The 25,050-nt window shown below is 39.9% G+C and overlaps 1 protein-coding gene and 1 non-coding gene across 2 annotated transcripts in view; one reads left to right on the top strand and one right to left on the bottom strand.

Moving 5' to 3' along the window:
• The window catches only part of MTR (5-methyltetrahydrofolate-homocysteine methyltransferase), a 104,129-nt gene that overhangs the window by 64,485 nt on the left and 14,594 nt on the right, over positions 1-25,050 (bottom strand). Inside the window, exons 7-13 of the mRNA XM_077751699.1 lie at positions 24,484-24,543; positions 23,650-23,744; positions 7,958-8,058; positions 6,780-6,841; positions 5,866-5,933; positions 2,930-3,009; positions 121-233 (exon numbers count right to left, since the gene is read on the bottom strand). Of these exons, the coding sequence (XP_077607825.1) occupies positions 121-233; positions 2,930-3,009; positions 5,866-5,933; positions 6,780-6,841; positions 7,958-8,058; positions 23,650-23,744; positions 24,484-24,543 (579 nt within the window). The remainder of the gene's footprint in view (positions 1-120; positions 234-2,929; positions 3,010-5,865; positions 5,934-6,779; positions 6,842-7,957; positions 8,059-23,649; positions 23,745-24,483; positions 24,544-25,050) is intronic.
• LOC144221284 (U6 spliceosomal RNA) lies at positions 13,467-13,574 on the top strand. Its single transcript, XR_013332013.1, has one exon. It is a non-coding gene; the product is annotated as a U6 spliceosomal RNA (small nuclear RNA).

The following is a 25,050-nucleotide window of genomic DNA, read 5'->3' as shown; positions in this document are numbered from 1 at the left end:
GACACACGTCACCGTCCCCCGCCGCTCCGCTAATCACTCTCAAAGGCAGAGCAGTTTCCTTTACACGCTGTCTAGCCAGAAACATGGCAGATGTCTCAAGGGTCATACTAAGATGCTCACTTCATAGTTTCCTGCCATGATGAGTTTAGCAAACTTCCTGGATCCTGCCACGTTACAGCGCTCTCCAATGTTAACAAAGTTGGTGTACGGTCCAATCCTGAAGGGCTCTAGACCTTAAAAGGAGAAGCATTTTGAAAATTTTCTGAAAATTCACATGATGACATGAGACAGACAAAAAATAAATGTTTTCATGAGAAAGAAAAGACGTCATGGCGGCATAGCCCATCTGACTAGGCGTGAGGAAGGACCGCGGCCTTCTCCCCCAGAAATACTTAAATGTAACAAACGCGACATATGTTACAACTGCGTTTACAACCAGACCTCTCAAAAGTATTTCAGGGGTTTGAGCTCAAAATTTTTCTAAGGAACTGCATCATACCAGCTCTGAGAAACAAGGAAAAATCATCATCGTATCCCTATGTACACAAGAGTGTGGGGCAAAGGCCAGGAGGTCAGGATCCACAGGACTGCTCCACAGCCAGCCACTCAGATCAGCTTGAAGCAGGTGAAGCAACTTCCTGCGTCCCACCAGCTGCGTGCCCAGAGCTTCACCTTCTGTCTCCGACCCAGAGGCCAAGAACCCAGGACCAACAAGGTCAGATGGGGTCATAGGAAGGACCCAGGATGATCCATGGGAGACCGGAGTCGCCGTGGCACACTCACCACTCGTGAGTGGACTCTAGGAAAAGCAACTCGGGCTGCCTGCACCTCTTTCCTTATTTGCCAAGGATACACAACATCTCCCGTTATGAGCCAGTGTAGGGGCAAATACCAGCTTTATGGTTGGAACACATTAACCGAGGCAAAAAGCAACATGCAGTGTAAAGTATCACAACACAAAAAGCCTTTTATCTGTTTCTGTTCTAATTATATTTAAAGCACAAGGAGAGGGGTCTCGCAGGATCCAGGGACAGCCAGCCTCAGGTTCAAAGCCCCGTCCAGCTATTTCAGCGCACAGACCAGGGCCACTTTTTCATGGCCTCTGATTTTACAAAAGAGACATAAAAGGATGTTTACTCACACCTTTTTTTCATACATTTTGCAGCACTATTGTAAAAATGAGATTAGATAACACTGATAAGCATAAAATTAGCACCCACAATCAGAGCTGTTGTTGTTAATGAGAGGAACCAGCTTTTGCATCCTTGGCCAAAGCACAGGTTGAGAAGGAACAAAATACAGGGGAGAGGAAAACAATGAATACAACATGAGTAATTATGAAAGTCTTCCAGACTCATTAACAGACTGGGAAGACATCCCTTTCCAGTTTTGTCTTGTGGTGTCTTCCCATGGGTAGTGACCCTCCACGTGAGCCTTGGGTACCCCTGATCCAGAGGCAGACCCCCGGGTTCGCAGAGCAGGCAAACTGGGGTGCCAACATTTACATGCTGAGGGCACCTTGCATTATTGCCCTACAAGCACTGTATACAATGTGCACCTCAACTGTTATAAATGTGAGGTATCTGATATAAAAACTACATTTTTCTTACGTCCACAATCTATAAAAGAACCATTTAAAAGAGTGTGTTGGATGTCATTCTTTTAAAATCTGATTGAAGGTGATTTTTAAAGCAATTTAGAAATAGCACAGGAAATTCAAATCGGAAGAAGAGGGCTCTTTGATTCTTCCCTATAAATTCTTTTTAAAAATCCTATCTAAACGGTTCTCTTCTTGTTTCCATCCTGGCAAAGTCAATCAATAGTTTTCAGATCTAAGGATGAAATAACTATCCTACCACACCTGTCGCTGGCAGAAGCCACTTTCTGGAGTAAGGGGTGTGCTATCACCCCCTAAATCCCACTCCCTCTAGTCTTACTCTCCGTCTTCCCAAAAATAAAAAGAAAGCAAGGAAGACTGCAGAGGGTTTGTAACTGAACTTCACACTCACTCACTTGGATAAATTCTATGAAATGTGTTCTGAGAAAAGGAGATGGTACTTTTGCTGTCCCTTGGATTTTATTTCAACTTTCTTAGAGGAACATAAGGAACAAAAATATTTCAATTTAGAGAAATGTTAAATTCTAAATTATTAGGGTGCATAATTTCCCACAAGCACTATTTGCAGAATCTCTAAGAATCTGTTATCGTATGCATATACACACATACATATACATATATGCATCTACATACATGTAAATATATATATACACATTTTTTTCTTTTTTCTTAAAAATAGCATCTAAGAATATGTCACTTAAGTATTGTTGGGAAAATATAAAACTTAAAGTTATTTCTCTAATACTTGGCATAATGGACTACTTTACTAATGTTCCTTATTTGAACATCAAAACTCAATCTAGAAAAGGGACGCTTCCCACCTTACAGAACTAATGAGCACTCAACAGAACAGTAAGTACACCTCTTTGTAAAGTCCTGAACACACGGCAAATGCAGGATTATTGCAAGATTATTATAGAAGCAAACAATTTTCTAGGAAGAGGCTGCCGTCATTACAAACCACTCAGCCTTAGCAGTTTGGAACTTTCAATAACTAATTGCAAATCTGGCGGTTAAAATGGTTAGCCTGTGGCCGAGAGTGTGTCCTCAAAGCAGTGCACAATAGAGCCGCGACCGTGTAAGTTCTGATTCGGAGCAGAGACACCACCTGGGCAAATCACCTGTGCCTTCTGCACATTTCCCACCCCTACTCTTCACTAGAATTCATTTAAATGCAAGAAAACATGTACGCCTCTTGACCTCAGAAACAAGTTACTTGGCACACACACATCACCACCACTTAGAATAAACATACAGAATTAACCCACAAGTGGTTTCTGAAATCATAAAAATCGTGTCTTCACCGCTTACCAGAGAGTAACATATGCTCTTCAAAAACAGTGGCAGGTGGAACTCTAGGCTTACAATTTTTCACAGCTTTGGCAATTTCCCTGAGTTAAAAGACAAAACACCATATCCATTAATTCAGAAGAAAATAAATTTAATTAAGCTAATTTCCAGCTATGAAATTAAGTCTATTTAACATAATTATGCACATAATTATGTACCTAATTCCAAATGTGCAGCAGCAGTTATGCCTTTTAGTTTTCTCAGCAATGCTAAAAATGAATGTATAAACTTGAACTTTTCTCTACCTGCCCAGTCTGCTGGGCACTGACTGTACCAGCCTCTGCGCTGAGAGATATAAAACCAAGAGATGGGATGGTTTATGCAAATGCCAACGGTCAATCCCCTCCTTTCTTTCCCAAACCCATAGGTGTCCTTCCCTCCATGAACAATGTGCTTGCTTCTTAGTAGTTTGAAAGAAAAAAGGTTTCATGGTTGAGGAGGAGCACACAGCAGAGGGGGTCCATAAGCGGGGGCCTGTGTTTAGGTTTGTTTCTCTAAGCAGAGAAAGCACAGAGTAGGGAGGGTACATAGTAATAAATCACTAAAACACCAAAACAATTACTCTCGAAAATTTGCTTGGATTCTGCACATACTTTTTAACCTTATTGGCTGTACTAAATTATGTCTTTGATCAACTTGGAAAAATCAGGCCGCTCCACTGAATTTGTTATGAACTGATCACTTTGTTGCCCCTCAGATTAGTATGCGGATGCTCAAGTAAAAGCAGCACATGCACACGCACGCACGCACACACACACATACACACACACACACACAGGTAGGTAAGTAGACAGAAATAGAAATATCTATTCATTTTATTACTCAACCTATGTGTATATACACACATATGCACAAACACACAGGTTATTTTTTAATATTATTTTTGAGAGAGAGAGCAAGCGAGGCAGAGAGGGAGGGAGTCATAGAATCTGAAACAGGCTCCAGGCTCCTAGCTGTCAGTACAGACCTGACATGGGGCTCAAACTCATGGACTGTGAGATCATGACCTGAGCTGAAAGTAGACACTTAACCCACTAAGCCACCCATGTGCCCCAACTCACAAATATTTTTAAAACAACACTTTTTAGGGGCTCCTGGGTGGTTCAGTCGGTTGAGCATCTGTTTTTGGCTCCAGTCATGGTCTCATGGTTTTGGGTTTGAGCCCCAACATCAGGCTCCACGCTGACAGTGAGGAGCTTGCTTGGGATTCTCTCTCCACCCACCTCCTGATCCTGCTCTGTAAATAAAACTTTAAAAAGTTAATAAATAAAAACAAAACAACTCTTTTTAAAAAGGAGATGATAGGGGCGCCTGGGTGGCTTAGTCGGTTAAGCGTCCGACTTTCGCTTAGGTCATGATCTTGCGGTTCGTGGGTTCGAGCCCCACGTCGGGCTCTGTGCTGCCTGCCAGCTCAGAGCCTGGAGCCTGTTTCAGAGTCTGTGTCTCCCTCTCTCTCTGACCCTCCCCTGCTCACGCTGTCTCTCTCTCTCCTAGAAATAAATAAAAAAAAAAAGGAGATAACCTTAAAAACAAAAAGAGACCTAAAGATACACTATATTCAACTATTGATAGCTTTTAGATATTACTTGAAAGATGTTTTAAAAATTATATCTTGAGGGTGTTATGCTGAGTGAAGTAAGTCAGGCAGAGAAGGACAAATATCATATGTTTGCACGTATAGGAGGATTAGGAGGAACTTAACAGAGGACCAAGGGGGAGAAGAAGGGGGGAAATGGTGGGGGAAAGGGAGAGAGGCAAACCATGAGAATGCTGACAAAAACTGAGAACTGATGGGTGTAGGGTGGAGGGGGGATAGGCATGGAGGAGGGCACTTGTGGGGATGAGCACTGGGTGTTATGTGGAAACTAATTTGACAATAAACTATTTGTAAAAAAAAAAAAATTATATAGGCTTTTAACAGTCTATCACAGAAGCCAACAAAAACAGTGAAATGTTAGGGACATCAGAAGGGAGGACACATCACATGCACAGACTCAGCACAGTGGGATGACTGGTTCAAAACACAATCAACCATCACTCCAGAGAACAAGCAAGTTACAAATAGCCCTAAGCTATACCTTATCTCACTAAATTGCAAGCCTCTTTAAGCCACACACTGTCAAGGACTTGATCACATGCTCTCCTTCATGTCCCCGTCCCTCAGATGCTCACTCAACAACATGGGTTAAGCAACGACTTCTCTCAACCTTAAGGTGGCTGGTTGTCATGCGTCTTTTCCTTCTTTGAGAGAACTAATGGAGACATGTGTTCACCCACAGGAAATATTAGCTGTCCCTCCTTGGCTTTCTGAATACTAGTCAGGCGTTTACAGATAGAGTATCGTGATATGTGGAATTTGCTTTACGATGTTCTGAGGGAAAAAAGTTGGGAAATAGAAAAAAAAAGAGCAAATGCTGAAAATTATGGAAACTCTGTGACAGGCATGTGGGTGTTCATTTTATTACTCTTCCACTTTTTTTTCTGGAATCTGTCACCACATAAAGGCATCTTAGCTTCCTGGGGCTGCCATAATGAAATACCACAGACTGAGTAGCTTAAACGGCAGAAATTTTTTTCTCAAAGTTCGGGAAGCTAGAAGTCTGAGATGAAGGTGTTAGCAGAGCTGGTGGCCTCTCTGGCTCACAGATGCCTTCTTCTCCCTGTGTGTTCACAGGGTCCCTTCCTCTGTAATCTCTTCTTACAAAGACAACAGTTATACTGGATTAGGGCCAATCCATGTGATCTCATTTCACCTGAATCATCTCTTTAAAGATGCTATCTCCAAAACAGTCACTTCAAAGGAACTGGGAGGTTGGGACTTCAACATACGAATTTTGGGGGTGGGGGACACAATTCATCCCACAACAAAAGGTACAATACTTAGAAGGGATAATCACCTGATATGGTCTGGTGTCGTCCCACAGCATCCACCCACTACATTGACCAAGCCGTCCGCAGCAAAGCTCTGCATTTAGGAAAAGACACTGTTTCACACACTCCATCCGAATTCTAAATTAACCCTCCACCACTTCAGCGGAAAATAGATCTACATTTCCTGAATAATGAATTCTTCACTAAAAAGAGAGTTAAACGTACTTAATCCAAGATACAAAGCTTTCACATGCCCTAGAAAGTTAAAAGCAGAAAACACAGCCCAGATACTTTAAAATCCTTTATGCCATTTAAAATGCAACGAAGTAATCATTTGCCTACTTGGACATAATAAAGGCCTGTTTTTTACCCACATGCTGAGCGGAACCAATGTGAGCTGGAGAGCACATCAAATAACACATAAGGTACATATCGGCTTTTACATTTAAATTAATTTAAAATTTTATGGGGTGCCTGGATGGCTCAGTCAGTTAAGTATCCAACTTTGGCTCAGGTCATGATTCTGTGGTTTGTGAGTTCAAGCCACCCGTCGGGCTCTGTGCTGACGGCTCTTGCTCTGTCTCTCTCTCTCTCAAAAAGAAATAAAAATAAAAATAAATTTTTTTAAAGAGAGAAAGAGAGAGCAGGGGAGGGACGAGAGAGAGGGAGAGAGAGAGTCCCAAGCAGGTCCCAATGCTGTCAGTGCAGAGCCCGACGCAGGGCTCAATTCCATGAATCGTGAGATCATGAGCTGAGCTGAAATCAAGAGTCGGACACTTAACAGACTGAGCCACCCAGGCACCCGGAGTAGTTCAGCTTTTGTTATATACACACTGGGATTGCTTTAGGAGGAAATTTTAAGTTTTCTAAATATTCTCTAGTTATTCTAAGATTCCATTTCTGTAGCTCTTAAAAACTGAAGAGAAAGAGAATCATTAACCTTTAGCTGTGTGGCCATCATGTGCGGAGTTTCATCATAGCCACCGAAAGTGTTGGGAAGACCTAGGAAAGCAGATGACAAGTGTTACTGAAAACTGCCTTAACACATAGACTAATGTTTGTGAAAGCTTTAGGTTTAAAAGTTAGAAAAGTTTATAATTAAATGATGATTACTTGCAAAATCAAATAATAATTCTTAATAATGAACATAGTAAATGAAAAGATATCACCCCTGCCTTCAAAAAAAAAAAATAATTCACAGAGGCAAATAAACAGAGACTATTTCTCTTCCATCTGAAAGAAGAGTCACTACTAGATGGGACAGGATTTCTCCACCCCCAGCCCATTCCCATGACGGGAACTCAATCTTGTCAGCTAGCTGCTTGGGATGGGACCTGGGAGAGTACTACGTCCCCTTTGAATTAATGAGAGTACCTGATATTAAACTGAAAACAAAACAAAACATAACCAATCTCCTCTCAAATAAATGTTCCCAAGTAAAACTTTAGCATCCAATTAACCAATTTCCTGTTTTATTTATCAACTCCTTCATGTTATCTTACTCCTGGTGGGAAAGTTAGTTTATTAAGCATTAAAATGTATGTATTTGGGAAAAGAAAGCCGGAAAATGATTTTTAGCCCTATGGAGCTAAGCAAATGCTCAAAAACATTAACCAGGAAACCTGGTTAATCCAGGATGGGTTACCAGTTTCTAACTGGATAGTTTGAGAACTGTCTATAAATCTCTTAAAAATTTTTTACATATGGTAAACTAGAAGAGCTAACTTTTAGAAAGGGATAAGCTAACACACAGGTTGTTAACACAGCAGAAAGGACAGGAGGTCTCCCTCTCCTCCTCCTTGCACTCTTCTCTTTGGCCACATTCACACGGCCAGCAGTGTCACCAAGAGCAAGGCTCTGCTTGGCTATGTACCAGGACTCATCCCCTAAAAGTTCTGTCTAATTCTGAGGCTTCCCAGCTGAGTCAAACTGTTCCTTCAAGTCCAGAGGGAAACAGTGGTCTAGACCCACTGTATTTTCATTTAGAAGATTCCCACTGAATGTCAACTATATACCAAGACCCACAAAATAAACTCTTTTAGCCAAACTCTTTTAATCCTACTACCCCCGTCTTGTGTATTTGGATTTCTTCATGTGCAACTCCCTAGAAATACACACCTGCATTGGGATAACAGAGGACATAGGCTGTTGTACATTTTCCAATTGTTTCAATAAAAGGTCTCATTTCAGCTGCACCCAGGGCACAGTTTAATCCAATGCTGTAAAAACAAAAGGATATTAGGAGCATCATTGTGTATACAAAACATTTTCATATATAAAAAGTTACAATAAAGAAAGGACTGTATCTAAGCCAAGCAGATAACAAATCTCCACTTCAGCTTTAGCACCTTTATTCAGATCTATAGTCAAAGCCATTTCACCGACAGCCCATGAAGCGCTGAACATTTCTGTCCACGTCTCCCACATCAGGTGATGTTACAGCTAAAGGAACTGTCTCTGCATATTTCCTTGAATAAGTTCACAGCTTGGTCAGTGGTATCCTGTGAATAGTAATGCCTACAAACTACCACTGCTAATAAACATCTGGTATGAAAGCAACACATAACAGAGAGAGAAAGGAAAATTATGGAGGCAGAAAGCACACTAATGACATACAGAAGCTACTCTGGCAATCCTGGTGTAGAAGACCAAGATTTATTAGTCTTTGCTCTATAACCAACTTGCAAAGTGACCTTTGATTTATAATTTGTCCTCTTAGAAATAAAGCTAATTTCTTTGTCTATAAAACCAAGTTTCATTTTGCAAATGAAACTTACTGTGGACTCAAATAACAAAGATCTAAGCAGAGCTGCTCTAACTCAAGTAATTGCACCAATCCCACTCTCCATGGGGGCTCCCAAGGCCTTCAGGAATTCAGAAATTAACTATGAAGCTACTAGGCTGGGGGATCTTTTAGTTTTTCATAGTTTGCTTTTTTTTCCTTCTACTAGGATTCCTAAGTGCAGTGTGGTATACTAGATTAGATCTTAAGGCAGAACAAAGGGCCTTCGTGTAAACACTTGAAATCTGAATAAAGTCTAGAGTTTAGTTAACAGTAATACTTTCTCAGTTTTGACCCAAGAACCATAGCTATGTAAGATGATAACATTCAGAAAAATTAGACGAAGGGAATACAGAAATTCTCTCTACTATCTTTGCAACTTTTCTATAAGTCTGAAATTACTGCCCCCCAAAAAAGGTAATTTAACAAACACACACAATACCCATTCATGATAAAAACTCTCAGCAAACTAGAAACAGAGGGAAACTTCCTCAACTTGATAAAGAACATCTACAAAAGAGCTATACTTAACATCATACTTAATGACGTAAAACTAGATGCTTTCCCCCGATATCAGAACAAAACAAAGAATGTCCATTTTGATCTCCTACTCAACATCATACTGGAAGATCCAGCTGATGCAAAAAGAGAAGAAAATTAAAAAGTATACAGATTGGAAAGGAAGACATAAGTCTGTCTTTGTTTACAGATGAGATTGTCAGTGTAGAAAAATCCCAAAGAATCAACTAAAAAACTCCTGGAACCAATATGCAATTATATATAGCAAGATCACAAGGTTAATATAAAAAAGTCAATTGTTTACCTATATACCAGCAATTAGCAACTGAAATTAGAAATTAAGAACACAACACCATTCACATCACCACCAAAGCAAATGAAGTACCTGGGTATAATTCTAACAAAATATGTATGAGATCCACATGAGGAAAACTACAAAACTCTGAAGAAAGAAATCAAAGCAAATATAAACAGGTGGAGAAATATTCCATGTACATGAATAGGAAGACTCAGTATTGTTAAAATGCCAATTCTTCCCCATTTATAATGTGTATATATATATATATTCATTCACACAATCCCAATGAAAATCCTAGCCAGTTATTTTGCAAATCAACTGATTCTGAAGTTCATGTGGACAGGCAAACAACCCAGAATAACGTGTACAATACTGAAGGAGAAGAACAAAATGGAAGGTGTGACACTACCTGACTTCAAGACTCACTACCAGCTAAGGTAATCAATGGTATCAGCAAAAGAAGATACAAATATATCAATGGAATGAAATAGAGAGTCCAGAAAAAGAACCACACAAATACAGCCAACTGATCTTTGACAAAGGAGCAAAGGCAAACCAACAGAAAAAGGACTTGCTTTTCAACAAATAATGCTGGGATGAAGGTATATGCACATTGTAAAGAATTCAACAAGACACAGATCTTACACCTTTCACCAAAATTAACTTGAAATGGGTCACACTTAAATGTAAACTGCAAAACTATTAAAGGTACATTGGGGCGCCTGAGTGGCTCAGTCGGGCGGGCGTCCGACTTCGGCTCAGGTCATGATCTCNAGGTATAAAGATATATATAAAGATAACACAGCCTCAAACTAATATTACACTGTGTTAACCAACTGAAATTTAAATTAAAACTTGAAAGAAACAAAAGATAACAAAAAAGACAGGTGGCCATGACTGTGGCAATGTTTTCAGATACAACACTGACAGTAGGATCAATGAAAGAAAAAACTGACAAGCTAGACTTTACTAAAATTAACAACTTCTGCACAGCAGAGGACACTATCATGGGAAGACAAGACACAGACTGGGAGAAAATCTTTGCAAAACACGTATCTGATAAAGGAATGGTAATTAAAAGATAATAAAATCTTAAAATTCAACAATAAATATATGCGCACCCAAAACAGGATCAACAAAAAATATAAAACAATTATTTACAGACCTAAAGGGATAAATTGACAACAATACAACAACACGGGACTGTAACACACCACTTCCATCAATGAAGATCATCCAGACAGGAGATCAATAAGGAAACATCAGCTTTAATATGATACATTTGACCAATGGACTTAACAGTGATATATACAGAACATTCCATCCAAAAGCAGAAAACAGGTTCTTCTCAAGTGTACACAAAACATTCTCTGAAAACACATGTCAGGACACAAAACAAGTCTCAAAAAATTAAAGAAGACTGAAATCAAGTCAAGCATCTTTTCCAACCACAACCAGAAATCAATTACAGGAAGAAAACTGGAAAAACGACAAGTATGTGAAGATTAAACATGTTACTAAACAACTGCTATGTCATAGAAGAAATCAAAGGAAAAATTAAAAAGCTACCTAGAGACAAATGAAAAGAGAAATATGACACACCGACATCTCTTGGATGCAGCAAAGGTGGTTCCAAGAGGAAGGTTCAGAGCAAAAGAGGTCAACCTCAAAAAACAAGAGACATCTCAAATGAATAATTTAACCTTACACCAGAAGAACTAGAATAAGAATTAAAGGAGGCCCAAAGTTAGCAAAAGGAAGGGAATAATAAAGTTCAGAGTAAAAATAAATGAAATAGAGGCTAAAAAAGTCAAACAGAAAAAGATGAAAGAAACGAAGAGCTGGTTCTTTGAAAAGATAAATGAAATTGACAAACCTTTGGCTAAACTCCCTAAGAAAAAAGGAGAGGACTCAAATAAATAAGATCAGAAATGAAAGCAGATAACTTACAAGTGATAAGAAATAAAAAAAAAAGTCGTAAGAGACTATTATGAACAATTATATATCAATAAATTGAACCTACAAGAAATGGATAAATTCCCAGAAACTTACAATCTTCCAAGGCTGAATCACAAAGAAATAAAAAATCTCAATAAGCAAATTATTGTACTAGTTTGGAGACTGAAGCACAAAAGTCCAGGAGCAGAAGGCTTCACTGGTAAATTCTACCAAAACATCCAAAGAAGAATTAATACCTATCTCTTCCAAAAAACTGAAGAGAAGGAAGTGCTTCTAAACTAACTTTATGAGGTATTACTCTGATCCCCAAAACCAGACAAGGACACCCCCAAAAAAGAAAATGACAGGCCAATATCCCTGATGAACAAAGATGCAAAAATCCTTAATAAAATATTAACAAACCAAATTCAGCACTACATGAAAAGGATCATACACCACGATTGAGTGGGATTTATCCCAGGCATGCAAGGATGGTCCAACATCTGCAAGTCGGCCAATGTAATACACCACATGAACAGAATAAAAAATAAAAATCATATGATCTCAACAGATAAAGCATCTGACAAAATTCAACATCCACTGATGATAAAAACTCTCAACAAAATGAGTACAAAGAGAATGTACCTCAACATTATAAAAACCATATATGGCAAACCTATAGCTAACAGCATTCTCAACGGTGAAAAGCTAAAGCTTTTCCTCTAAGATCAGGAACAAGACAGGAATGCCCACTGTCTCTGCTTTTATTCAACATAGTATCGAGGTCCTAGCCACAGCAATTAGGCAAAAAATAAAAGGCATCCAAATTAGAAAGAAGTAAAACTCACTATTTGCAGATGATAGGATGCTATACATAGAACACTCTAACGACTCCACCAAAAAACTGCTAGAACTAATAAATTGATTAAGTAAAGTTGCAGGATTCAAAATAATTATAAACAATATTTTGCATTTCTATACACTAATAAAGTATTAAGAGAAATTGAGGAAATAATTCCACATAATTACATGAAAAAATAAAATACCTAGGAATAAATTTAACCAAGAGGGTGAAAGAACTGTACATTGAAAACTATAAGACACTTATGAAAAAAACTGAAGATGACACAAAGAAATGGAAAAATATGTATGCTAATGGAATGAAAGAATATTGTTAAAATGTCCACAGTACACAAAGCAATCTACAGATTCAGTGCAATCCCTATCAAAATTCCAAAGGCATTTATCATAGAACTAACAAATAATTACAAAATTTGTATGGAACCACAAAAGACCCTCAAAAGCCAAAGCAATCTTGAGAAAGAAAAACAAACCCAGAGATATCACATGCCCAGATTTCAAGTTATACTACAAACTTACAGTAATCAAAACAGTATGGTATTAGCATAGAAACATACATATAAATCAATGGAAGAAAAGAAACCCATACATATATGGTCAATTAACTTACAACAAATGGGGCAAGAATATGCACTGGGGAAAGGACAGTCTCTTCAATAAATGGTGCTGGGAAAACTGGACAGCCACATACAAAAGAAATGACACTGAGCTACTTTCTTATACCACACACAAAAATCAACTAAAAATGGATTAAAGACTTGCATGTAAGGGATGCCTGGGTGGCTCAGTTAGTTAAGCATCTCACTCTTGATTTCGGCTCAGGTCATGATCTCACGGTTTGTAAGACTGAGCCCCACATCAGGCTCTGCGCTGACAGTCCAGAGCCTGCTTGGGATTCTCTCTCACCTCTCTCTCTGTCCGTCTCCTACTCGTATTCTCTTTCTCTTAAATAAATAAAATAAACATTAAAGAAAAAAAAAAGACTTGCATGTAAGACTTGAAACCACAGAATTCCTGAAAGAAAACACGGGCAGTAAGCTCCCTGACCTCAATCTTAGCCATGTTGTTTTTGTTTTTGGATTGGATTGCAAAGGCAAAGGAAACAAAAATGAAAAAAAAAAAAAATTGAGACTACATCGAACTAAAGCTTCCGCACAGTGAAGGAAACCATCAACACAACAAAAAGGCACCTACTGAAGGGGAGAAGTTACCTGCAAGTCATATATCAGGTGCTCACTTCGGTAGCACATATTACTAAAACTGGAACGATACAGAAAAGATTAGCATGGCCCCTGTGCAAAGATGACATGCAAATCATCTATCTGATAAGGGGTTATATGCAAAATATATAAAGAACTCCTACAACTTAATAACCACAAAGAAATCCAATTAAAAAATGAGCAGATCTGAATACATTTCCAAAGAAGACACCCAGGTGGCCAACAGACACATGCAAAGATGCTCAACATGACTCATCATCAGGGAAATGTAAATCAAACCCACAAATAAATACCACCTAACACCAATCAGAAGGGACAATCTCAAAAAGACAGGAAATAACAAGTGTTAGTTAGGAAGTGGGGAAAGGGGAACCTCTGCGCACTTTTGGTGGGATGTAAACTGGCTCAGCCACTGTGGAAAACAGCATGGAGCTTCCTCAAAAAATTAAAACTAGAGTTACCCTGTGATCCAGCAGTTCTACTACAAGGTATCTAGCCAAAGAAAATAAAAACACTCATTCAGAAAAATATATATGTATCCCTATGTTCACTGCAGCATTATTTACAATTGCCAAGATATGAAAACAATTAAAGTGTCCATCAATGGGTGAATGGATAAAGGTGCAAAACACACACACACACACACACACACACACACAAATATTATTTAGCCATAAAAAAGAATGAAATCTTGCCATCTGTAGCAATGTGGATAGATCTTGTGGGTATTATGCTATGTGAAATAAGTCAGATAAAGATAAATATTACATGATTTGACTTACACATAGAATTTAAACACCAAACCAACTAAAACCCAGACTCACAAATACAGAGAACAGACTGATAGTTGCCAAAAGGAAGGGGGTTGGGGGAGGTGGTGACATGGGTGCAGGAGATTAAGGAGCACAAATTTCCATTTATAAAAGAATAAGTCACTGGGACGGAACGCATGGCTTGGGGAATAGTCAGTAATATTGTGTCAACTTTGCATGGTGACAGACAGTAACTGGATTTATTGTGGTGATCATTTTGCAATGCATAAAAATGCTAAACCACTATGTTGTCCACCAGAAACTAATATAATATTTTAAGTCAATTGTACCTCAAAAAAAAAAAAAAAGATTGCCAGGTCCTATGCATGGCTGAGTTACCAGTTTACTTGCCCCACTTGGAACACTCTTAATCTACCCTTAATCGTATATTATTGTCATCCACACTCAACACCAGGTAATAAATTAAAATGTTTTACATAGTCACATTATCATTAGAAAGGATCCCAGACTGGGGGCTCCTGGGTGGCTCAGTTAGTTAAACATCCAAATCTTGATTTTGGCTCTGGTCATGATCTCATGGTCGTGAGATCGAGCCCCTAACTGGGCTCTGCACTGGGCATGGAGCCTGCTTAGGATTCTCTCTTCTCTCTCTGCTCCTCCACTACTGCGCACACTCTCTCTCTCTCTCCCCCTCTCTCAAAACAAATAAATAAACTTTAAAAAATAAAGGACCCGAGACTTTTTCTAAACTTCGTTCTAATCCTAACTCATCTCTTCAATAGTTAGGCAGCTTCAGTTCCTCATTTGCTGCATGAGAAAATAATGCCCAGTCAGCAATCTGGGTCCCGGTAAAGTTAAAGAAAAATAAAATACATGAAAATGGTTCAGACAAATAGAGTCCTTCTATTGCTGTTTGCTCATTCTGATACTTCCATCTGCCTCTGCCAGGCGAACCCTGACTCATGCTCTAAAAACTAGTTCAGATGTCACCTTCCCTACAAAGCCATCCTTGAATCCCATGAGGGATCACTCCATCCTATGTACCGCCAGATTTCTGTTCATATTTCTACAGTGCAGTTGATAGTTTATATTTTAATTTACTTATGAATTTCTCCTACTGTGGGCTGTTTCACATTTGCCTGTATTCCAGGGCACAGGGTTTCAATTAATGCTCAATGAATTAATAATAATAGAAATAATAATGTAAAAACACTGTCCCACTATACTTTGTTAACACACATACAGTTTGTGATGATCAAAATTAGTAAGCAATGGTTTCTTACAGTCACCTTTTTACATACTATTTCTTTATATACACAGGTATAGGTATATAGATTTCAAAAATTAACCAGCCTCCGTTATACTGAGATCAACCCTTAGTCCTGAACCAGAAGGCAAAGTGGTAGGCACCACTCAGAGTCCCAAACCCAGCACGATACAAACAGGATCTGATCAAATTCTCCAATTCCTGGCTGCTTTCCATCTGCCCATCTGCCCCTCCAGTCTGTACGATTCATAACAAATTGGAGACCAGATCTATTATGCCAGTGGGCTATATAGATGGATGTTGAAGACACAGAAAGAATTACAGAATGACAATGAAAAAAAAATTAACCGCTGAGTGGGTTGAAACTCAGAATTAACTGCGTGTTTGCTGAAGGGAATAGAAATATATAATTTTGAAACTCAATAAAAATATCCTCCTTCAATTCCTGCAGGTGAGGCAGAGGCAGGGAGACTGTCCTCTTAGGGTATCTGTCTTCTGAGAAGAGTCAGCAGAATGAAGGCCAAGGTGACACTTGGGGCCATGGAGAGGTTTCACCTACGTATCAAGGGGTCCGACAATATCATAATTAAGAGTAAAGGAGGTGGGGAAGAGAACAAGAGAATACTACTCAAAATATCTGAGGCGAGACAGGGGCACCTGGGTGGCTGACTGGCTGAGTGTCCAACTTTGGCTCCGGTCACAATCTCACAGTTTGTGAGTTTGAGCCCCGTGCCAGGCTCTGTGCTGACAGCTCAGAGCCTGGAGCTTCCTTCCGATTCTGTGTCTCCCTCTCTCTCTGCCCCTCCCCTGCTTGCTCTCTTTCTCAAAAATATATAAACTTTAAAAAAAATTTTTTTTTAATTTGAGAAAAGACAAAAAAATTCATAAGTAAACTAGATAAAGTTTGTCTTCAGAGACCCCTACGTTTTCCTATCCTTCAGTTTTTCTGTTAAACATTTACTGCATCCATACTACACACCAAAGACTCTATTAAGTGTTAGAGACATGCAGATGATGAAGAGATTGCTCTGGAAAAGCTCATGAGCTATTGAGTCAATCACAGTCAAGTTCCATACAGTAACTTTCTTAACTATGAGTCCCAATCAGTTGTATAATAATGCACTCTAAATTGATAGCAGCTTTTAAGAAATCATACTACCCCATTAATTCAATTGTAAGATGTGTCCCAAAATCAGAAAAGTTGCAAGAAGATGGTGGAGAAATAGGGAGTTCCATACTTCCTGCCTGCATCTCTCAAACAAAGAAGGGCTGAAGCCAAAGGACTCTGAACTGCAAGAGCGTGGGAGGAAAAGAGACGGAGTCCACTAAGAAGACAGCCTCATAGGTGCGTGATTGCAAACTGGGGAAGATAAAAACAGGCCTGGACATGGAGGCATGGAGGGAAGGGAGACCCTCTGTGGAGAGACAAAAAGAAGAAAAACAGCAGCTGGGGAATCTTAGAAAGGTCCTTGGAAAAGAGAAAAAATGCAGCCCAGGACGGAGAGGGATCATATCATCCCATCTCTAACAGCAGGGCTTTCGGAGAGAGATCCTATCTCTAACTTCGAGCTTTCTTTGCACTGGGCGCCAAGGGATCACAGTCGCAGTCTGATTCTGGAGGAACCAGTCCCCTACTCAATCCCCCAGTTGGATATGGCCAGGCTTGCGGGATTACATTCCGGGCAGTATTATTAATGTAAACAGAGTAAGATCTGGAAACGAGGCTGGGCACGGAACATAGAACACGGCCCACCTTGGCTGCGCCCACGGCACAGTGAGATCAGACCCAAAAGAGTGTTTTGAAACATCTGGGTCAAGAAGGGACTGTGGGGTAGCCATTTTTCTCCCCACAACCACAAGGCGGGGCCCAAGGGACCCACAGTGGAGGTGAGACCCACCTACACCAAACCTGGCCCATCTGTGCACTGCCTAGCTGCTTGGTTACCAGAACCTGGATATGGAAACAGCCCCTCTCTCAAGATCAGCCCTGATGTATTGCTGTGATTGACTCTAGATCAATTCTTGCTATTCAGATATATTTTCCCTTATCTCGTTCTTATCTCTCCCTGCCTCTGGACCGGGAATTCTGGTTATAAGTTTGCTTAAACAGGCATATATAATCCATTCGCTTGATGCATGTTCTATCTCCATCATTACCTTCGTTTCTCTCTCCCTGAAACAATCAGCCTATATAGTTTCTCTCGGTAACATTATCTTCATTTTTTTTTTCTCCTCACCTCCTGCAGTATTCTCCTTTTTCTACATCTGAATTAAGTTTTTTAGTCTCTCTGCATGGTCAATGTTCAACTTCTCTTCCTCCCCACCCCTGTCATTTCTCTCTTTGAATATCCTCTTGATCAGGACCCTGCTCTTTATTAGTAGCTGGTATTTCTGGTTTTATAGTTTTAGACTGTCCTTTGTCTTTTGTTGTTTTTGTTTTTTTTCCTTCAGTTTGCTTGCTTGTTTGATTTGTTTCTGTGTTTGCATGCCTTTGTTCCCTCTTTGTCTGTTTTCCTTTCCAGGGCTACCTCAAGAAACAAGCCAAAGTACACATAGTGGAGAGTCCCAAATATCACTATGAGTAGGAAAATAAAATCACCAAAATCTCAACAAGAGAGACCAAGGGACACCACTAAAAGAACAGGTCCTAAACGGACAGGCCCTAGACAGTCTAGGAGCCTCCTTTAATACAGCAGTACTTGCAGGTGCAGAGCACATAACAAGCTTTTAAAACTTACAAGAGACAGAAAGCTAGCCAAAATGACCAAACGGAAGAACTCTCCTCTAAAGAAATTCCAGGAAGAAGTGACAGCTAAAGAATTGGTAAAAACAGATATATGCAACACAACTGACCAAAAATTTAGAACAACGGTCATAAAATTAATCACTGGGCTTGAAAAAGACATGGAAGACACTGAGACTCTATTGCTACAAATATTATGCACCTGAAAAATACTTGTAATGAGGGGCACCTGGGTGGCTCAGTCGGTTAAGTGTCCGACTTCGGCTCAGGTCGTGATCTCACAATTTGTGGGTTCGAGCCCCAAGTCGGGCTCTGTGCTCACAGGTAGCTCAGAGCCTAGAGCCTGTTTCAGATTCTGTGTTTCCCTCTCTCTCTGACCCTCCCCTGCTCATGCTATCTCTCTCTCTCTGAGAAATAAATAAAACATTAAAAATTATAAAAGAAAACTTGTAATTAATTAAAAAATGCTATAAACAAGGTGCATAATAAAATGGACCTGGCCACTACACAGATTGAAGAAGCAGAGAGAATAGGTGAATTAGAAGACACAATTATAGAAAAACAGTAAGCCGAGAAAATGAAAGCAACTGATCCAGGAGCATGAAAGGAGAATTCAAGGACTGAGTGATCCAATCAAACAAAACAATATCCGTATCATAGGAATTCCAGAAGAATAGGAGAGTGAGAGAAAGGGGCTGAAGGGGTACTTGAAGAAATTATAGCCGACAACTTCCCCAGTCTGGGGAAGGAAACAGACATTGAAATCCAAGAGGCACAGAGAACTCCCCTCAGATGTAACTTGAATCAATCATCTGCATGACATATCATGGTGAAACTGGCAAAATATAAGGATAAAGAGAGAATTCTGAAAACAGCTAGGGATAAAAGGGCCCTAACATACAAAGGGAAACATATCAGAGTAGTTGGAGACCTGTCTACTGGAACTTGGCAGGCCAGAAAGGAATGGCAGGAAATCTTCAATGTGATGAACAGAGAAAATATGCAGTCAAGAATCCTCTATCCAGCAAGCCTGTCATTCAGAACAGAAGGAGAGATAAAGGTTTCCCAAATGAAAAAAATTGAAGGAATTCATTACCACTAAACCAGGCCTACAAGAAATCCTAAGGGGGACGCTAAGAAGGAAATGTTGCAAGGAACACAAGGTACCAGAGACACCACTAAAAGCATGAATCCTACAGAGAACACAATGACTCTAAACCCATCTTTTTCCATAATAACACTGAATGTAAATGGACTAAATGCTCCAATCAAAAGACACAGCATATCAGAATGGATAAAATAACAAGATCCATCTATTTGCTGTCTACAAGAGACTCATTTTAGACCTGAGGACACTTTCAGATTGAAAGTGAAGGGATGGAGAAATATCTATCATGCTACTGGAAGTCAAAAGAAAGCTGGAGTAGCCATACTTATATTGGACAAACTGGACATTAAAGTTAAGGCAGTAGCAAGGGATGAAGAAGGGCGTTATATAATAATTACAGGGTCTATCCATCAGGAAGAGCTAACAATTATAAATGTCTACCCACCCAATATGGAAGCACCCAAATACATAAAACAATTAATCACAAATAGAAACAATCTTATAGATAAGAATGTGCTAACAGCAGAGGACTTTAATACTCCACTTATAGCAATAGATAGATCAACTAGACAGAAAATCACTAAAGAAAACAATGGACTGAATGACACATTGGAGTAGATGGATCTGACAGATATATTTAGAATTCTACAACCTGAGGCCATTGAATTCACTTTCTTCTCAAGTGCACATGGCACATTCTCCAAGATAGATCACATACTGAGACATAAAGCAGCCCTCAAGAAATATAAAAGAATTGAGATCATACCATGTACATGTTCAGATCACAATGCTATGAAAATTGAAATCAATCACAGGAAAAAGTCTGGAAAACCTCCAAACCTCCAAAACCATGGAGGTTACAGAACACTCTACTAAAGAATGAATGGGCCAATCAGGCAATTAGAGAAGAAATTAAAAAAAATATATGGAAACAAATTAAAATGAAAATACAACAATCCAAACCCTTTGGGATGCAGCAAAGGCAATCCTAAAAGGAAAGTACATTGCACACCAGGCCTATTTCAAGAAATTAGAAAAAGTAAACATATAAAATCTAACAGTGCACCTTAAGGAACTAAAAGCAGAGCAGCAAGAACAGCCCAAACTCAGCAGAAGAAGAGAAATAATAAAGATCAGGGCAGAAATAAACAATATAGAATCCAAGAAAACTATGACAGATCAATGAAACCAAAAGTTGTATTTTTGAAAAAATAAACAAAATTGATAAACCAGTAGCCAGGCTTCTCAAAAAGAAAAGAGAGAGCACCCAAATAGACAAAATCACAAGTGAAAATGGATTTATTACAACTGATCCCTCAGAAATGTAAGCAATTATCAGGGAATACTATGAAAAATTATATGCCAACAAATTGGACAACTTAGAAGAAATGGACAAATTCCTAAACACACACTCACTACCAAAATTCACATGGGAAGAGATAGAAAATCTGAACAGACCCATAACTAGTTTAGAAATGGAATCAGTTATCAAAAATCTCCCAACAAATAAGAGCCCTGGGCCAGATGGCTTCCCTGGGGAATTCTACCAGACATTTAACTCAGAGTTAATACCCATTCTTCTCAAGCTATTCCAAAAAATAGAAATGGAAGGAAAACTTTCGGACTCATTCTACAAAGCCAGCATCACTTTGATTCCCAAGCCAGACAAACACCCAGCAAAAAAAGAGAGCTACAGCTCAATATCCTTGATGAATACGGATATAAAAATCCTCAACAAAATACTAGCAAATCGATTTCAACAGCACATAAAAAGAATTATCCACCANGGAAATTGGTTGCATTTTTATACACCAACAATGAAGCAACAGAAAGAGAAATCAAGAAACTGATTCCATTCACAATTGCACAAAATACCATAAAATACCTAGGAATAAACCGAACCAAAGATGTAAAAGATCTGTCTGATGAAAATTATAGAAAACTTATGAAGGAAAATGAAGAAGACACAAATGGAAAGACATTCCATGCTCATGGACCAGAAGAATAAATATTGTTAAAATGTCAATACTACCCAAAGCAATCTACACATTCAAGGCAACCCCAATCAAAATTGCACCAGCATTCTTCTCAAAGCTATAACAAACAATCCTAAAATTTGTATGGAACCACAAAAGACCCTGAATAGCCAAAGTAATACTGAAGAAGAAAACTAACACGGGAGGCATCACCATCCCAGACTTTAGCCTCTACTACAAAGCTGTCATCATCAAGACAGTATGGTATTGGCACAAAAACAGACACATAGACCAATGGAACAGAATTGAGAACTCAGAAGTGGACCCAAAAGTATACAGCCAACTGATCTTTGACAAAGCAGGAAAGAATATCCAATGGAAAAAAGACAGCCTTTTTAACAGATGGTGTTGGGAGAATTGGACAGCAACATGCAGAAGAATGAAACTAGATCATTTTCTCACACCATGCACAAAAATAAACTCAAAATGGATAAAGGACCTGAACGTGAGACAGGAAACCATCAAAACCCTTGAGGAGAAAGCAGGAAACAACCTCTTTGACCTCAAATGCAGCAATTTCTTACCTGACACATCCCCAAAGGCAAGAGAATCAAGAGCAAAATTGAACTATTGGGAACTCATCGAGATTAAAAGCTTCTCCATGACAAAAGAAACAATCAATAAAAATAATAGACAATTGACGGAATGGGAAAAGATANAGTCAGGCAGAGAAGGACAGATACCATATGTTTTCACTCATATGTGAAACAGGAGAATCTTAACAGAGGACTATGGGGGATGGGAAGTGGAAAAAACTAGTTAAGAAGAGGGAGGAAGGCAAACCTTAAGAGACTCNGCTGATGCATAGGGACACATGTACCCCAATGTTCACAGCAGCACTTTCAACACTAGCCAAATCATGGAAAGTGCCTACATGGCCATCAACTGATGAATGGATCAAGAAGGTGTGGTTTATCTATACAATGGCATACTACATGGCAATGAGAAAGAATGAAATCTGGCCTTGTGTAGCAACGTGGATGGAACTCGAGGGTGTTATGCTGAGCGAAATAAGTCAGGCAGAGAAGGACAGATACCATATGTTTTCACTCATATGTGAAACAGGAGAATCTTAACAGAGGACTATGGGGGATGGGAAGTGGAAAAAACTAGTTAAGAAGAGGGAGGAAGGCAAACCTTAAGAGACTCATACTGAGAACAAACTGAGGGTTTATGGGGGTGGGAGAGAGGGGAAAAGAGGCGATGGGCATGGAAGAGGGCACTCGCTGGGATGAGCACTGGGTGTTGTATGGAAACCAACCTGACAATAAACTATAAAAGAAAAAAAAAGAAATGAGAAACATTAAAACATGAATAAAACAACAATAAAATAAATGATGAAATGTGGAAGAGCACAGTCGCTAAGAACTGTTCTGATCCCTAGATCACCTACTGACTTACAGCCTATGAGTCTCCGTGCCCTTCTCATTAAAATGAGGACACAAACAGCAGTGCCCAACTCAACGTGGTGTTGCTAGAATTAAAAGAAATAACTCACAGAAAGCACTTAAAACAGCATACTCTCAATAAATGTCTATTACTATTATTTTTATGGCAGAGACTATAATAAAAGTAAACAAAGTGCTCAGAGAACATCAACCGGAGCTAATCAGAGAGGGAAAGTTCCCTAGAGNAGGAGCTGGCAGAGTGGGACTGTGTGTGTGTGTAATGAGGGAGGGAGGGAGGGGGAGAGAGAGAGAGACAGAGAGAGAGGGACACAGGTGAAAACAGTATATATTCTGGGAGGTTCAATTTCACTCGTAGTATGTTATTTAAAACATTTTGATATGACAAATTGGGAGATATTTTAAGCCAGGTTAATCTTTATTTAAAGATAAAAATTTGAGTTTGAGAATTCCCATCTGATTCCTCGCTGAACTGCTTCTGTTTGCTCCCTAAGCAGGGGGTGAAAACACTTTGCAAAGCACTGGTCTACAAACGTAAGCGCTGGCAATAGTTTTGCAGAATTAGGACTGCACCAAGCACAGCCTGAAACTGTGAGGGGCACGCTTACAGAGAGAGAGAGACAGGCAACCAGCTGCCTGATCCAGGAGGTACAAGCCCAGCCCCTTAAACTGGCCCACTCAGACAGCGGTCATCTGACGCGCTTAGGCAAAGTCTGGAAACAATTCCCAGAGAGCCGACATCCCATGCAGGCGGTTCAGTGGAAATACACAGGACAAATCCCCTCCCTGGCCCCATTTTGTAGCCGTCCAAAAAGATCCCCCTAAAAGGAATGGGGTCAAGGAAAGAAGGATCACTTACCAGAGTGGGTCTGCATGAGACACACTGATGACAAATGCCTCTCCTGTCTGTCCAGAAAGAGTTCGCCCACTTTTATCGATAATTGTCCCTGAAATCTTAATTAACAAAGTAAACACCATCAAAGACAGAGACTCAAATTAAGAATACGGTCACAAATGTGAAATAAAATGAGCACGCTGACTCTGTTCTTTCACAAAGAAGGGAACTGTGGAGCTCTAACAAAAGGAAGCACTTGTGGTCAGAAAGGACGTGGGCAAAGTGATTGCGGGGAGGAGCTGGTAAGCCATAAAAACAAAAACCAAGTAAAGTCACTGAGGCAAAAGCAATAACCAAGAAAGCTTCTCAGTTCATACACCCGGTCTCAGAGCAGAAGGCTTGCCCAGAGACCTCAGGTTGTCCTGGCTGATACACAGCTGGTTCATCCAACACCCCTTGATTTCATTCTATTCTTTTCCCACCATCAGTCTTAGGCCTCTCCTGTGGGTCCACGTACTTGCAGCCTCGTGTCATCAGTACCGGCCACATCAGTCAGCATGCAAGTCCACCCCTCCGGGGCCCTTGTCAAAAGGAGTCCCTAAGCCTTGGACCTCAGGGGACCAATTTGGCCAGGCTTCCTTGGAATGGCCTGCCTTCTGCCAACCACATCTAGTTCATTTTCTTGGCATTTGCAGAGTGTGGCCTGCTACTGGTCTAGGCGGTGATAGGAGGAAGGTGAACAGAGGAGGCTAAACGACACTAAAGATAGTTGTCCTTGGCAAGGAAAACAAAAACCCTACCCTCAAGATGACAGTAGTAATAAAAGGCACAATACATCATGCAGATTTTAGAACTTACAAAGATAGGCCGGGGGGGATACTCCTCTTCAAAAAGTAGCTGCAGTGCAAACAAGGCTGCCTGTAGGGGGTAAAAAGAACATCTTTATTTCTGAGAGACTGCATCCCTGGTCAGTCTAACTGGCTCATCAGAAGCCTCCCTTTTCCAATACTCCACTAGGTAAGATAAACATCACACTCTCTGGGGAAGAAGCATGTCCACCCTGCAAGGTACAATCCCAACACGCCTTTCTCAAGTATAACACCGTGCACATTAAAACAAAACAAATGTCGGCTCAGAGTTTACTTATAAACGAGTATTTCCTCTGAGGAGGAGCTTAAGAGCTACACTCTTTCTTCCTTCTCCCAGTAAAAATTAAAACTAAAGAAGAATGGGGGTGCCTGATTGGCTCAGCCAGTTAAGCGTCCAACTTCGGCTCAGGTCATGATCTCATGGCTTGTGAATTCGAGCCCAAGTCTGGCTCCGTGCTGACTGTGCGAAGCCTGGAGCCTGCTTCAGATTCTGTGTCTCTGTCTCTCTCTGCCCCTCCCCCACTTGTTCTCTCTCTCTCTCTCTCTCTCTCAAAAA

Source organism: Crocuta crocuta, unplaced genomic scaffold (genome assembly GCF_008692635.1).
Source record: "Crocuta crocuta isolate KB4526 unplaced genomic scaffold, BGI_CrCroc_1.0 scaffold59-1, whole genome shotgun sequence".
Taxonomy (NCBI): domain Eukaryota; kingdom Metazoa; phylum Chordata; class Mammalia; order Carnivora; family Hyaenidae; genus Crocuta; species Crocuta crocuta.
Note: the sequence above shows the minus strand (reverse complement) of the source record. Positions and strands in the feature narration are given on the sequence as shown.